The sequence below is a fragment of the Juglans regia genome, chromosome 7, assembly GCF_001411555.2.
Source record: "Juglans regia cultivar Chandler chromosome 7, Walnut 2.0, whole genome shotgun sequence".
In the NCBI taxonomy this organism is placed as follows: domain Eukaryota; kingdom Viridiplantae; phylum Streptophyta; class Magnoliopsida; order Fagales; family Juglandaceae; genus Juglans; species Juglans regia.
In genome coordinates this window covers 34,333,144-34,347,595 of record NC_049907.1, presented here as the reverse complement: position 1 = coordinate 34,347,595, position 14,452 = coordinate 34,333,144, and the positions used below count along the sequence as shown (strand labels likewise).

At 37.1% G+C, this 14,452-nt stretch overlaps 1 protein-coding gene and 1 pseudogene across 1 annotated transcript; one reads left to right on the top strand and one right to left on the bottom strand.

The window, feature by feature from the left end:
• Nucleotides 1-916: 916 nt before the first annotated feature.
• On the bottom strand, nucleotides 917-7,316 carry LOC108995085 (annotated as a pseudogene).
• A 5,686-nt stretch (nucleotides 7,317-13,002) lies between these two features.
• LOC108995084 (protein RALF-like 33) lies at nucleotides 13,003-13,653 on the top strand. The gene has a single exon (XM_018970588.2). It carries the CDS (start codon nucleotides 13,058-13,060, stop codon nucleotides 13,442-13,444), a length of 387 nt encoding a protein of 128 aa, XP_018826133.1. The 5' UTR covers nucleotides 13,003-13,057; the 3' UTR covers nucleotides 13,445-13,653.
• Nucleotides 13,654-14,452: the final 799 nt, after the last annotated feature.

Sequence of the window (14,452 nt, the reverse complement as noted above, 5' to 3'; positions counted from 1 at the left end):
TTTTTATAACACTGTAACACCCCCTTCCCAAGAGTTAGGAGTGTCACGTAATTTTTATAAAATCTCTTGCCGGGTAATATTTTATTAAAATTACGTGACACTCCTAACTCTTAGGAAGGGGGTGTTATATCACATGATCTAGTCATTTTTCACAATATGTACGTAAGCCCAACCATATGATCCCGTTCATTTCACTTGAAATGTATAACATTCTTTTAGTTGAGAATAATGACCGAGTTGTTTGATCATGATTTCACATATCAATGTAATCACTTTGAGAAATAGAAATACTAAAATTAAGAGTTCATATTTTACATTGATCAGTGAGGATTTAGTAGACATGATGACTTGATTAGTTCGACCAACTTGTGCTTTACCAAAAATGTTACATTCTTCATTAATAACTTTCCTCTTGATGTTAAATCTATCATGATATATGGTGGACAAGAAAATAGGCTTTTCCCATGATTTTAAAATCGCTGCAAAAAAAATCACCGCATCAAGTCTTTATTTGCAGCGATTTTAATTTCGCCGTTGATTTTTTTCGCGAATTTGGGATTTGGTCACTTTTTTGCGGCGACTTTTTGATCTATTGCGACGAAATTTGGCGCTGGAAAAATGCTATTTTCTTGTAGTGGGAACTTCATGATTCCAAAGATCAGAAACTAATGTCTCTAATTGCCTACTCACTTACAGACAAAAAATATATATCATGCATGGCATACAAAATCATGCGTGTGTACAGATTCTCGTACTAATTTGAGAAGTCCATGATGCACCTGGATATTAGTTTAATGCTCTCCGTTCGCATGGGTGCAATATGTTATAGTCCCTAAGTCATACAGCTTCTCCTTCTTGTAATTGTATATATTGATATCCAATAGATCGGATCATGGTTAAAAGCCATCGTTTATGTTCAAGGGAATTGAAATCCTCCTCCACTAGCTTCTGTTGAGCTTGCCTTGGGTGGGCTAATGGCAACCCAAAGCAAGGAAAGTGTGATTGCAATAAGACCTGACCAAACAAACACAATCGTCGGTGTCTTCCCTCTCCTCCCCATCAAACCTTTTGCAAACGGATACAAATGAGTCACCATTGCAATAACAATTGGTGGAATCATCAATGAGGTCCACTTCACAAGGTGCAATTCTGCCAAGAAGTCATCGGCATCCTCTCCGGCCGACTTTGAAGTCAGGGTGAAGGAAATCTCAATCCCAGCAATCACTTTGAGTAGGCCTTGCACCACAGCGGCCAAGTGAGCACTGGTTCCAGAAATGAGCCAAAACTGTTCGTTCCTCCACCACTCTTCCAATCCTATACCAGCCCATTTTACCTCTAGGATGGCTAGCATGATGAGGCATACTGTTATGACTAGTAGATAGATTAAGAACGCTACGCTTAGAGTTTGGACGATGAAGTTGCCGGAGATGAGTGAGAGTGCAGGGAGGAAGCAATAAACAATAAGGAATAAGGAGGTGAAAGGATAAATGCCAACATTAAGGTAAGCAGGAATAATCCCACATTGACTGTGGACAAGGTCTTGGGCATGTTTATAAGCAATGAGCAATCATCTCTTGTACAACCGGTTTTATGAGATGAGTTAGGTCCATAAATTTCTTCATGGTATCAGAGCCAGCCACAGGACGAATGGGGGCCCACACTACTTACCCCGTGACAAGGATCAGAAAAAATACTGGCCTGCACGTGAGGGAGGGTGTTGAGGAATAATCCCACATTGACTGTGGACAAGGTCTTGGGCATGTTTATAAGCAATGAGCAATCATCTCTTGTACAACCGGTTTTATGAGATGAGTTAGGTGCATAAATTTCTTCAAAGCCAAACGCTGGAGAAACATGAGGCGCCTTGAACCCAACAAGGGATTATTCGAGGAGAAGAAAATCTCGACGGAGCCAGTCGCCCAACGGAGCACCTGATGGAGTCTATCAGTGAGGTTAATGGGAGCTGAACCACGGAATGCATCACGCTTGGTGATGCAGTAGACGGAGTTCCACCCACGGTTGTGCATTCGGTATCCTGTCACAACATCTTCCGTGACTGAACCATAAATCCAACCAACCCGATCACCCCATTCAGTCTTATCTTCGTACCTATCATGAAATACACACAATTTTGATCACTTGTGTTAAGCCCCTCATGATGATCATGTGCCATTTTTTTAAGAAATAATCTCATGCGCGATATTGTAGTATGAGTTTATTAATTAGAGATCGGACTTTCGTTCATTTTTATGTACATCAACACTAACCGAAAACACATGATGCGCGATGCTGTCTACAAAACTTTAATGAAGTCTTTTAGACAGCCGAGGTCTTTGGACCAATGGGTGACATCTTTGTTTTTTTATCAAAGAATCAAAGATGGAATCTCCCTCCCTGATGTATAAAATTAATAAAAAAATAAAGAACAAGAAATATATTTTTACAGTTATAAAAAATGATTATATATATATATTTAAATAAAACATTAAACGCCACTAGCTAGCTAGCCACCACGAGTCATGGCCTTCAACATGTCTTATTTTTATATAATTTAAATGTGTTTTTAATTAAGAAAATGTATAATAAGATTTACATGTGGTGATATATGATTCGATTTATTAACGTTGATAGACAAGAAATTAACAAGGGTAATCGTATTTCTTATAATTGAGCTCATATCACGTAATGTTATTTTTAAAATGAGTTAGTCTATATACAGTTCCTAAATGAGCACTGCTCATGCAAGCCCATATAGTTATGTCCAAAAGCTCACACCAAATATCACATTTATTTTTATTTTTTTCAAATTTTTTAAATTTTGTTTTGTTTTATTCTTTCTAAACTAATTATTTGAGTTCTTCTACTCGTCATCTATCCATTACACATTTGTTAAGAGAAAAAAATTAAAAAAATTAAATGTAGTGTGTGGTGTGAGGATGATGAGTAAATTTTTTCTTATAATAATATCATTTTTAAAATAAATTTTTTTTTTCATTCATTAGTGAGACTGTACACGTAATCTTCTACTCAAGACTGTAAATAAAATTTCTAATAGAACTGTATGTAGATCACTAACTCTCTTTAAAAATGAAATTGCACAAAGTCCTGAATTGAAGTACTACGCGATAGCGTAAGGGATGGTACTGTTTGAACAACAAAATTTTCTAAATGTTTTTTAAGTTTGTGCTTATAAGAATCACATGATGAATCATATTAAAAAAGATCACGTACCAGCAAGAAATGGCAGAGACGGCTTCAGTAACGGTTGTGGCATCAAGGGGATCGCGTGGGGTCCGGAGAATGCCAGGAGGCCGTCCATACTTGATTGCAGAATGATCAGCCAAAGGGCGACCATGATACTCAGCTATGGGTATGGACTCGGCCAGCATTGTAGAATTTCCAAAACGCTTGGGAAGTCTACTCACATCAAGATCGGGATCAAGCTCATCTGCCTCTAAGGTTTGCATCTCAGAGTTTGTACTTTGAGAAATTTTGTCTGGTTGTGGTGGGTCGAACCCATAGGTGCAAACCGCCTAAACATGCAACCTGTTCCCACATAAACTGGGCCCTGCATAGTCGACATAATTAATAATAGTGCTACATGATAATTTTCCTGAATTTTTAATAAAAGTACTGCGTATTAGAATTTATATATATTTTTTTAAAAATAATAGTTACAGTCGTGAATATATAAATGTTATGCAATTATTTAAAAAAAAATAAATAAATATAAAATTAACATAAAAAAAATTAATTTTTTAATAATAAATTTAACTCTTTTTTAAAATCATTATATAATATTTACACACCCTTTTACGCAACATACTCATATTTTTATCCCAAATGCAAAATACCTGCACACCGTCGAGGGCACGCATGTTGCCATCAAAGAACACAGTATTGTGGTTGGCATAACGGTCAGAAGGATCAATGCCTTCAAATCTCTGTGGGAATTGAATGTAGCAAATGTTCTCACCCATCATGAAGCACATTCCTTCACGTATAGCTTTGCAGTTGTAGATGTAATGATCACAATCAAGATTGAGAATGAATGGGCCATTGGACAAGATGGCAGAAGCTCGCACAAGGGCATTCATGGCACCGGCTTTCTTATTATGATCATAGCCAGGCCGTTTTTCTCTTGATACGTATACAAACATGGGGAGGCGTATATCCACATCGGAGAAGTCTATGATTCTTTCGTCTACCCCTCCCATAAGTGGATCACTACTAGGGGGCTTCAACATCACCTGTGCGTGCATTGTTTAGCCTTTGCAAATCAGCAATATTGATTTGAAATCATGTAATCCAAATTAAAGCATTTATAATAGTTCCTCATTAAGTAGATCGATTCACCAGTAGTAGTGTACCTGAAGAATTCCTGCATGGTCACCTTTGGCATGTTCACTAGCACGGACGGACCAAGTACCAGGCCAGTGGGTGCCATCAGCCATCCATGTGGCCTTTTGGACCTTGATTGGATCCAAAGGATCAGCTCCGGCGCTCTCCCTCATGTGCTTCATCATCTTCATTTCCTTCCTCGCATTGAATGCTTCCGATCTCCTCCTAATTGAGTCTGGAAGTCCATTTATCCTTACCTTGAACTCGTCGAACTCCCTCTTGGCCTTCCTTCTATCCTTCACAAAATCCAACCTACTTTTGTTCTTGGTTGGGTCTACTTTTAAGCTGAAGTAAGTCTCAAGATTCCTTGGCTCAATATCATGTTTTCGACAAAATGGAACCCATAAATCAGCAAAACTTGAAGCCTCAGCCATTGCCTCGAAGGTCAGGAGGGCACCTCCATCATCAGAAACGTAACAAGCAATTTTTTCCACTGGGTAATCAACGGACAGGATTGAAAGGATGGTGCAAGCAGTGACGAGAGGTGGTTCTTTCTCGGGATCAGCTGTGGACACGAATAGGTCAACACCAGGAAGGTCAGAACGACCAGTGGGATTCGCTGGTGATGGCATATCAAACTTGTCATGAAGAACCTGAAGGTCGGTGGAACGGTTGATGGGGCAGAGCTTAGGAATCTGGTCAAGGACCCAAGAAAACGCAAACCATACCTCACACACCACTGACATGAGCCACAACCATACTGCATCCTTGTTTGGATGTGTCAGTCTCCATTGCAAGAAGAAACCCAAAACCACCAGCCGAACAAGGACTAGCAACCTGTTTCATAAGAAATTCTCTTATCATCTTGTTATATGTATCATTACAATTAGGTGTTACATCAGAGTAATCTCAAATATGAAAAATGCTTTCTATTTTCAAGTAAAACAAGATAGGGTAACTTGGATATATGCATGTTAACCTGTAGGGGCTGATAATGGCGGCTGGAATTGGCATTTTTCGACTTAGGGGTTTCCAAGGCTTGTCCATCGTTTCCTTCATGCCACCCTTGAACCCATCATCATTGTCCTTGCCATAGATATCATCTTGTGGCCAATAGGCATTTCCAACGCCATACGTACCTTTCGTCTCAAACAACCACCTGTTATGATCGAATTCTCCAGTTTGGTTCCTCTTCATCAAAGACATATTTTTGGGATCCTTCTTCGAGCCTCCTGCAGGGGCTGGCAATGGTAGTGCTCCTTTTGAAAAGTCTTGTGGATCATCGTCGTATCAGCTTTGTATGGCTCCTTCCAACCTGGGCATAGACCACTTCCTTTTTGCGCATCCATGTAGAAGTCTCTACAAATTTTAAACCTAGGCAACATATTTCAATTGTGCATTATTTGACCTGCTTTATAATCCTTACTTATAATCCTTTCAATTTAGATATATTTTTCCTAATTGACCTGCTTTATATTCCTTATTGTAAATGTTATGTCAATACATTTATTTATTTGTTGCTTTTAATCTCTAATCCTCTTTCTTATGACCTTTAAATGGTGGACAAGTGGCTGATTCTGAAATCTTTGGAGATTAATACACTGAGCTAATTGATCACATGACTCATAAGTTGCACTAGAAAAGAATCAAACTCAAGCCGCAGGATCATGACACGTGTTGACATCTGTTTCATCATATATTCATTACTAACCCGATATATGGAAACCCTAATTCATTGTATTTGTCATTCTGGTTTTGAGAGGCTTCGAGAGAGAGAGAGAACAAAGAGGGAATAAACTAGGGTATTGCTTAGGGTTTCACTTTGAGGAGAAAATTTGTGCGATTTTCTGTTGTGAGATGAGGGCCTTATAAATATGTGTGGTTCTAAGGCTTCTCTGTGAAGGATATCAATTATCAATCAAACTTTTAGGTCATTCCTACCATAAACGTAGACCATTAGGGTCGAACTACGTAAATATGTTATGTTGATTTTTTATTAATTTCCTTTATTCTTTATTTCTTTTATTATTATTCTTGATATTGTTCTGTTTTCTTGTTATTTTCTGATTATGTTTTGAGATTTGTATTACTTCGAATCTTGCTAGTTCTATCAATGTATTTTGATATCAATCTTTGTTATTTTGAGTTTTGTACAAAGGGGACTGTGGAATAAATCTTTACACTTATAATTATCAAAAAATCTACATAACTTCCTACTATTCACACAATCTCCATATACTATTTTTTTTTAATTTTTATTATTTTTTTCTTTTATCAAATATTTAATATATGAATAATAAATAGAAAAATTGAATTAGTTTAAAAAGAATAAACTCAAAAAAAGTTTAAAAAAAATATTAAAAATTTTAAAAATTTTAAAAAAATATAATATATGGAAGTTAAGAGGTTGTATAACAATGCTCATTAATTATTTTGCATAAAAGTTTTAGACCTGATCAGTGACAACGTAAAAAATTAATATACCAACAAATAGTACGTACCTACAATCACAAGGGATCACGTCGGCTCCTCTTTCATCTTTCATCACCTTGCCATCACATACTGGCATAGAACACGCAGAGCCCCTGGCTCCAGCCATTTGAGGATGGCTCACCTTTGACTCGATCACCTTGTCCATGAGATGTGCGCGTGTCACGCTGTTGAAACTTGAATCCCCCTGTGAAAAGAGAATTCGAAACGTATTGCTCTTCTGCCTTGACGGCCACAGACGTGTCCATTGGCTGATTATTCGGCGTCGGAGGCATGTGCACGGTGTAGTTCATGTAGTCCCCCGAAAATTCTCCAGACATGACATCAAGATCTTCTCTTGACAGACTAACATACCGTCCACTTGAAGTTCGTCTAGCAAATTTAACAGTTTGCCCGCTAAAATCACGACTTCCTTGAGAACCGTCGGAAGTGCCTCTAGCGCTGCGCATGTTCTTCTTTGATGTTTGGCTGGATTGGGATGCCATTATTATCTTCTGCTATACCAAATTTAATATATGTTCGTTTTTCTTCTTTTATATTTATCATAGCTGGAGGGCTTATAGCATTTGGAAGGAGAAGGTACGAACCTCTAAATCCTTGAAATCTCTAAGAAATTAACTGCACAAGGCTTCTTACCATAATAGGGAATGCACCATTTGAGACGAGGCGTAGTGACATGACGTACTAGCATTCCGAGGAAGAAAAACTTTTCTACGATCAAGCTGCATTTCATTTCAATGACTAGATCATCGAAAATCTCGAGGAAAGCCAAATATGTTTGTAAACAGACTACACCTGAATCCTACATGTGTGGAAAAGCGATGTAATTCGATAATTAAGGTTCTTCACCACCAACTTAGGAAAAACAATGTTGGGCAAGTTAGGAATTTTGATTGGAGAAAGAGAGAGAGAGATGTATCATGTACATGGGAACCTAGGAAGAATGAAAGTATGGATTCATGGCGAGAGACCAAGTCCTTGTATGGCTATTTTTAAGGTGTCTCTCCACGAGCTTCAAGGTTTGTGTTTGTGGAGTGGAGTGGAGAGAGAAGGGTCAATTACTTAGTCAAATGCTCAACTTCGAGAATCCTAGCTAGTTTTTATATCAAGTACTCTCACATCCTATCATCCCTTTTCTATCTAATTGTCACATAAAACACACAGATATCCCGCCCACCTCCTCCAAATAAAACCCCAGTTCCTGCTTAATTTCCTATAGCAAAGTTGGAAACATTAACAGTACTCCAACCACTGGCCCGTTTTGAGTCGTGGCCAATGGAGGCCCGAAGAAATTACAAACAAAACATATATAAAGAACTAAATATTTCTAGGTACTTCATGGCGGGTTTATGTACGTAGTTCGGATGGACCTAATTAATATCTACTGAGACTCAAGAGTCAAATCATCACCAGCAAGTCAAGAGAATAACAGCACTGGATGAGCAATCGAATATCAACTCAAAAAGATCTTCGCATCAGTTTTGTCACTCCTCCATATAAGGCCTTTTATTAAAAAATTACTAGTTTAGAGGGCGAGTTTTGTGGTAGTTTTTACTAGAATTGAATCTATCGAATATGCAATATTGATCCATATATATCATGGGTATCCTGATCTTCTTCTGTATAAATAAATAAATAAATCAATTAATATTGGGTTTCTATTAATTAGACCCAAATTGCCTAATCGTTAGATGTTTATAACTATGCTTTGTATACTTTGATTTCCGTAAACTTTTCAGCAGACGCAAGGTGGATGCCATGCTACACCGAAAAAATCAACAGCAATATCAGGGGCTAGTTGATATGACCAAAGGCCGTATTTGTTTGCTTTCTCTAGGAGTGAGCAAAATTTCCGATTTTTCTCCTTCGACCAAATTCCGACAAGGTTCTAATTTTGACGGAATTTGTAGAATTTGGAGTTAGAGCCCACATGGGCTCCGAACTCCAACTTTTATTTTTTAAAAAATAATATATCAAAACAATGTCGTTCCACTTTAAGAGGAACAACGTCGTTTCACTCAAGCGGATCCAAAACGCAGGGGGAGGCTAAACTACGTCATTCTGCTAGAAAGCGGAACGTCTTTTCGTGGAGAAAGGGGTCCAAAATTCAAGACCCCCTACTTTCGCACAACAGTTCCCCTTCTCCACAGCCCACACTGTGCTTCGTGAAGTTCACCTCCCTCAGTTTCCCGCCGTCTGCCGTCACCTGAGGCCGCCGCGAGCCACATTCCAGAGTTCATCACAAATTATAAGCCACTCCGTTTTTTTGTAGAATTTTAGGGTTCCAAAATCATTGTATTTAAACATTGTGGTTTGAAATTTGTGAAATGTGTTTGATTTGTTGTTCATTTCAATGATTTGTGCTTTGCATTTCAATGATTTTGATTTTTAGGCTGTTAAATTTAAAAATTGAGGGATTTAGATTTTGAAAATTCGAGTGTTTTTGTTCAAAGTGACGCTCAAGCAAACGTCACCCAGATTAATCGATCGAGCCTTCGCCTTGAGTGTGGCACAAGTGAACATCACATAGAATGTTCAATCGAGCTTTCGCTCTAGTGTGGCTCGAGCGAACATCACACATATTGTTCACTCGAGTATTCGCTTGAGTATGGCTCGAGCGAACATCACATAGATTGTTCGATCGAGCCTTCGCTCGAGTGTGGCTTAAGCTGACATTCAAATTTTTGTGTTTTATTTATTTTTAAAATCACAAACACGAATAGACACATATTTTTTTCCTTTTCAATGTGTTTTCAATTTGTAGATTTTTCATAAAATGTTAAATAACGGTTGTCAATTAATTGTTTCATATTATTTGCTCAAATTATGGATGTTATATTATCTCGTCGCGATTCTCCACAAGAGGATGATGTACAGCCATTGGCGTCACCAACAGGTACTTCTGGCCGTAGACCCCCATCTAGAGCAGCTATCTCCTGTGCAGGTAGTCGAGTCCCAATAATTTTAGAAGATGTTGATATGCTTAATGAGGAGGAGGAGTTGATGAATATTGAGGCCTATATACTTGCATGACCTAGTAAAAAAAAGTCGTAGACATGGAAACATTTCACCAAAGTTCCTAGTGATTGTGAGAACCCGCAGGCTCGATGCCACTACTGTGGGCAACTATGCGATTGTCATTTGAAGAAGTAAGACACGTCAGTATTAAGAGCACATCTTACGGGCTGCCATCGGTATAAGATACACAAAGGGCTGGTGGTAACTAATTAGACGATCATCACTGATGAGATACCTTTTACCACAGTTGATAAGGTAGGCTTCCACAAATTTGTGCACACTTTAGAGCCATGATTTCCCATGCCTTCACGGTATACTGTGATGCATGATTGTTTGAAGATGCATGCCAATGAGAAGGCAGCGATGAAGGAAATGTTTGTCACCACTAGCCAGAGAGTATCATTTACGATTAATACATGGACCTCCACATAGAATGTGGGTTACATGTGTATCACACACATCCCACTTTATTGACAATGAATGGAAGTTACAAAAGCGGATTATCAGTTTCAAAGAAATTATTGATCACAATGGGTCATCAATTGGCAAGGAGATAGATGATTATATAAAGGATTGGGGGATCAAAAAAGTGATTTGTATCACGGTTGACAATATTAGTGCGAATGACACTGCTATTGATTGATTTAAGCGGAATATGACGGTAAATGAGGATATCGTTCGTGAAAACTAGTTTGTCCATGTTCGATGTTGTGCACATATCATCAACATCATAGTTTCTGAGAGGTTCATGGATGTTGATGATTCCGTTATTAAAGTCTAGAACCTTGTGAGATATGTGAGGGCTTCTCCTAACGGTTCTGGCAGTTTAAGGCAATAGCCGAACAACTTAAGATCATATCTTCCAGTATGTTGCAACTGGATGTTTCGACTCGATGGAACTCTACATACATGATGTTGGATGTAGCATAGAAGTACTAAATAACGTTCAAGCGGATAGAGGTCGAGGATGGAGGCATGAGGTATGCTTTGCTGAAGTCAGTTGGGGGGAGAAAGGGGCTTGGTACGCCGGACACAGTTGATTGGGCGAATGTCAGGTATTTTGTTCAATTTTTAAAGTTATTTTATGACATAACTGTGCAGATATCTGGGACAAAATATTCTACTACGAATATGTACTTCAATGAGCTCTAGGGACTTTATGACCACTTGCAAGAGAGTTGTACTGACAGTGTGGGTTTATTGAATGCAATGACTATGACGATGAAATACAAATATAATAAATATTGAGGGATGTAGAGAAGATAAATATATTATTATTTGTGGTAGCGATCCTTAACCCCCAATATAAGTTGGCGATTGTATAAGATTGGATTAAGGATCCTTTCCTGAATAGTCAGGGATGTACTAGTCATTCCTATCACTACGGTTGCATCTAAGTTGGCGTTTAGCATTGGAGGTTATGTCTTGGATGCTTATCAAAGTTCATTATCTCCGACCAACATCGAGGCCCTTGTTTGTACACAAAACTGGTTAAGTTCAACGCCTATTGGAGTAGATACTGTTGATGTTGAGAGTTATAGTCTTGAATCAGGTAAATTTATGATTTTAAATATTTTTAAAATAATTTTAATGGTTTCATTATTTAATTTTAATTTTTATGATTTTGTAGACCTAGCTGTGAATCACAGACTAATTGTGGATGATTGAGAAGGACGCACCATGGGATGACCCCTTTATTGGTGAGAAACTCAATTTTGGAAATTACCGTCATGGAAAACTCATCAAAATTAGAAGTGGAGGTGAGTTCATAATGTATCCTATTTTATGTCATATATCACTCGGATGATTGTTTAGAAGTCTAAAGTTAAATGGCTAAAAAAAGGATAGTGCATCTGATCAATAAAACTTCATGCAGGAAAATTGAAAATTATTATCAAGTCATCGACTCAAATGCATGGATTGTCAAAACTGATGTGGGGGATTGTGGCGATTTCATATTTGAATGAAATCTATGACATTATGAATATTTTGGTGCTGTAAATTTAAATTTATTACGATTTGTAATTTTAAATTTTAAATTTATCGTTTGCGATTTGTAGTTTGATTTAGTTATTGTATTTAAGTTTTAGCTTTTTAACTTATTCTTTACAGTATTTTAGATTTTTTTAATTATTTTTTACATTATTTTATTTTTTGAAATATTTTTAAACATGGGTGGGTCAATCTTAATTTCAGATTGGGTGTTGGATATTGGGCCGTGGGGCCAAGCCCGATCAGAGCTTCGAGCTCCGAACACTAATTAGAGTCGGAGCAATTTTTGACCTCTGACCGTAATCGGAATTAGAGGTCGGAGGTAAGCATTTCGACTCCGTCGAAGTCGGAGCCGACCCCTAATTTTCTCCTAGTGCTCTTCAAGTGGTTCAGGTGGGAGGTCTTAATTAACTTTAAGGCTGGCGGGTTTTGGGGAATTTGTCCCATAATTATGATAATCACTTACTAGAACCTACTTTATGTAGGACGATCCATATTAACATGATTTCAAAAGTTCAAAATAAAATTCATTGAGTTGATAATAACCTTGTTTACAGCACATGATGACGGGTTAGTGTACGGATATATATAGTATTTTCATCTTATAATAAGATGACGTATAATTAAAAAGACAATAAGATTAAGATTCAATAAAATTAAAAATATATATATATATTTATAAGGCTTATCTGATAAAAATAAATCTCTTTTAATAACACGACATTTGATGAAAATGCCACTTGAAACCAAGATCAGTAATTAATAAATTTTATATAAATGCAGAAAAGGATGGATAAAACTGGCCCATAGATTTTATTGAACTATAAAATGCTCAACTTTTTGTATTTCTTTTCTGGAAAGGGACTGTTATTTGATTCGCAGAAGGAATCATTTGGCGTTTGCCCAATCGTCAGACTCACGCACTTGCTGTCCACTAACTGGCCTCTCTATTAAAACAGCTCATAATTCTTTTGAAAATAAAGAGACAAATCAACCTATTAATAAGGTCCTAAAGCTTGACTAGTGGCCCTAGTGGGTGTCCACAAAGACATCCTTAGATTACAAGCAAGCAAACGCCCCCCGAAGTCAAGTGTTACTTCCCGTAATTATTTCTAAACACAGTGGCGTTTTCTCTCCAGCCGTCACTTATAATCCCAAACCTACCCTCATTCCCAGCATAAACAGCAATACGCATCTCTCTCTCTCTCTCTCGAAAATGGCACGCGCAAACACCTGCGGTTTTTTCGTGATATGTGCGATCCTGGCCGCCCATTTGATGCTCTGCTCATCCTCACCCATCGATTCCTTCGGTGGTGGTGACCACCGCCAGCTGGGCTTCTTCCCGATGAAATCGGAGTGCCGCGGCTCGATCGCCGAGTGCCTGATGTCTGGTGGCTACGAGGAATTGGACTCGGAGTTCGCGATGGATTCGGAGAGCAACCGCCGCATTCTGGCCACGAGGCAGTACATAAGCTACGGTGCGCTGAGGAGGAACAGTGTGCCCTGCTCTCGACGTGGCGCGTCCTACTACAATTGCCGACCCGGAGCACAGGCCAATCCCTACAGTCGCGGGTGCAGTACCATCACTCGCTGCAGACGCTAATTTTTCTACTCTATTTTTTTTCTTTTATTTTTCAATTTCACTCCCTTTTTTAGCCTTTTATTTTCCCTTATATATATATATATATATGTGTGTGGGTTTCGATTGGGTTTGTGTATTACTGTTATACTTAACGAAGCAAGTGATTTGAATAAGGATTATTGTACCTCTTATTACACAAATTATGATTTTCTTATCTGTTTCTGTCGGTATTGTTATTTATCATCGTCTTAGATATTCCGGGGTTTGCTTTTCATGTTCATTTATTCGATTTCTAGAGATAAAATCCTGATGATTCCGGTTAGAAATATGAGGTCGATAAGCGTTGTGTTGGGTCTCATGTATTGTCGGTATAATAAGCTATTCTTTTTATTCTTTTTTAATTTTCCTACTTTAAAATTTACGTACACATGTTTTTAAGTTAAATAATATTATATATCACTCTCATCTTATTTTAATTATATTAAATAATACTGAAAACATTTATCATCATTCACATATTAACAGTATGATGTATCGAATGAACAGTTGCACCGACTTAGTTGGATTCCATCCGATTTCCATTTTGTTGGAATGAAGTTGGATTTGAAGTTTCAGTTTTGGCATCATTTTAACTTCATATTTAGCCTATTTAAAAAAAAATATGAACTTTCAAATTACAATTCTTTTAAAAAATCTAAAATTAAGACTAAATTATTTATTATTAATTTATTTCTATATTAATATTTAACTTATTTTTATATTAAACTTATAATTTAGTGTCTAATTAGATATTTTCATATTATAGTATTATATATTATTTTTAGTATCTAATTATATATTATTATATTTTAATAAATTAGTATGTGTTATTAATTTATCATACTATATTTGTTTAAATTTTAATGTCTAATTTATTTTTATATTTGATTATGTTTGGTAGTAATATTATGATGTTTATAGATAGTTATAATTTTATAATAATTAACTCATACTAGTATATTATTAAATTTAATTATATAAATTTTAATT

Excerpts from the sequence above, each read along its gene's own strand:
- LOC108995084 (XM_018970588.2), top strand. The coding sequence starts at position 13,058 with ATGGCACGCGCAAACACCTGCGGTTTTTTCGTGATATGTGCGATCCTG.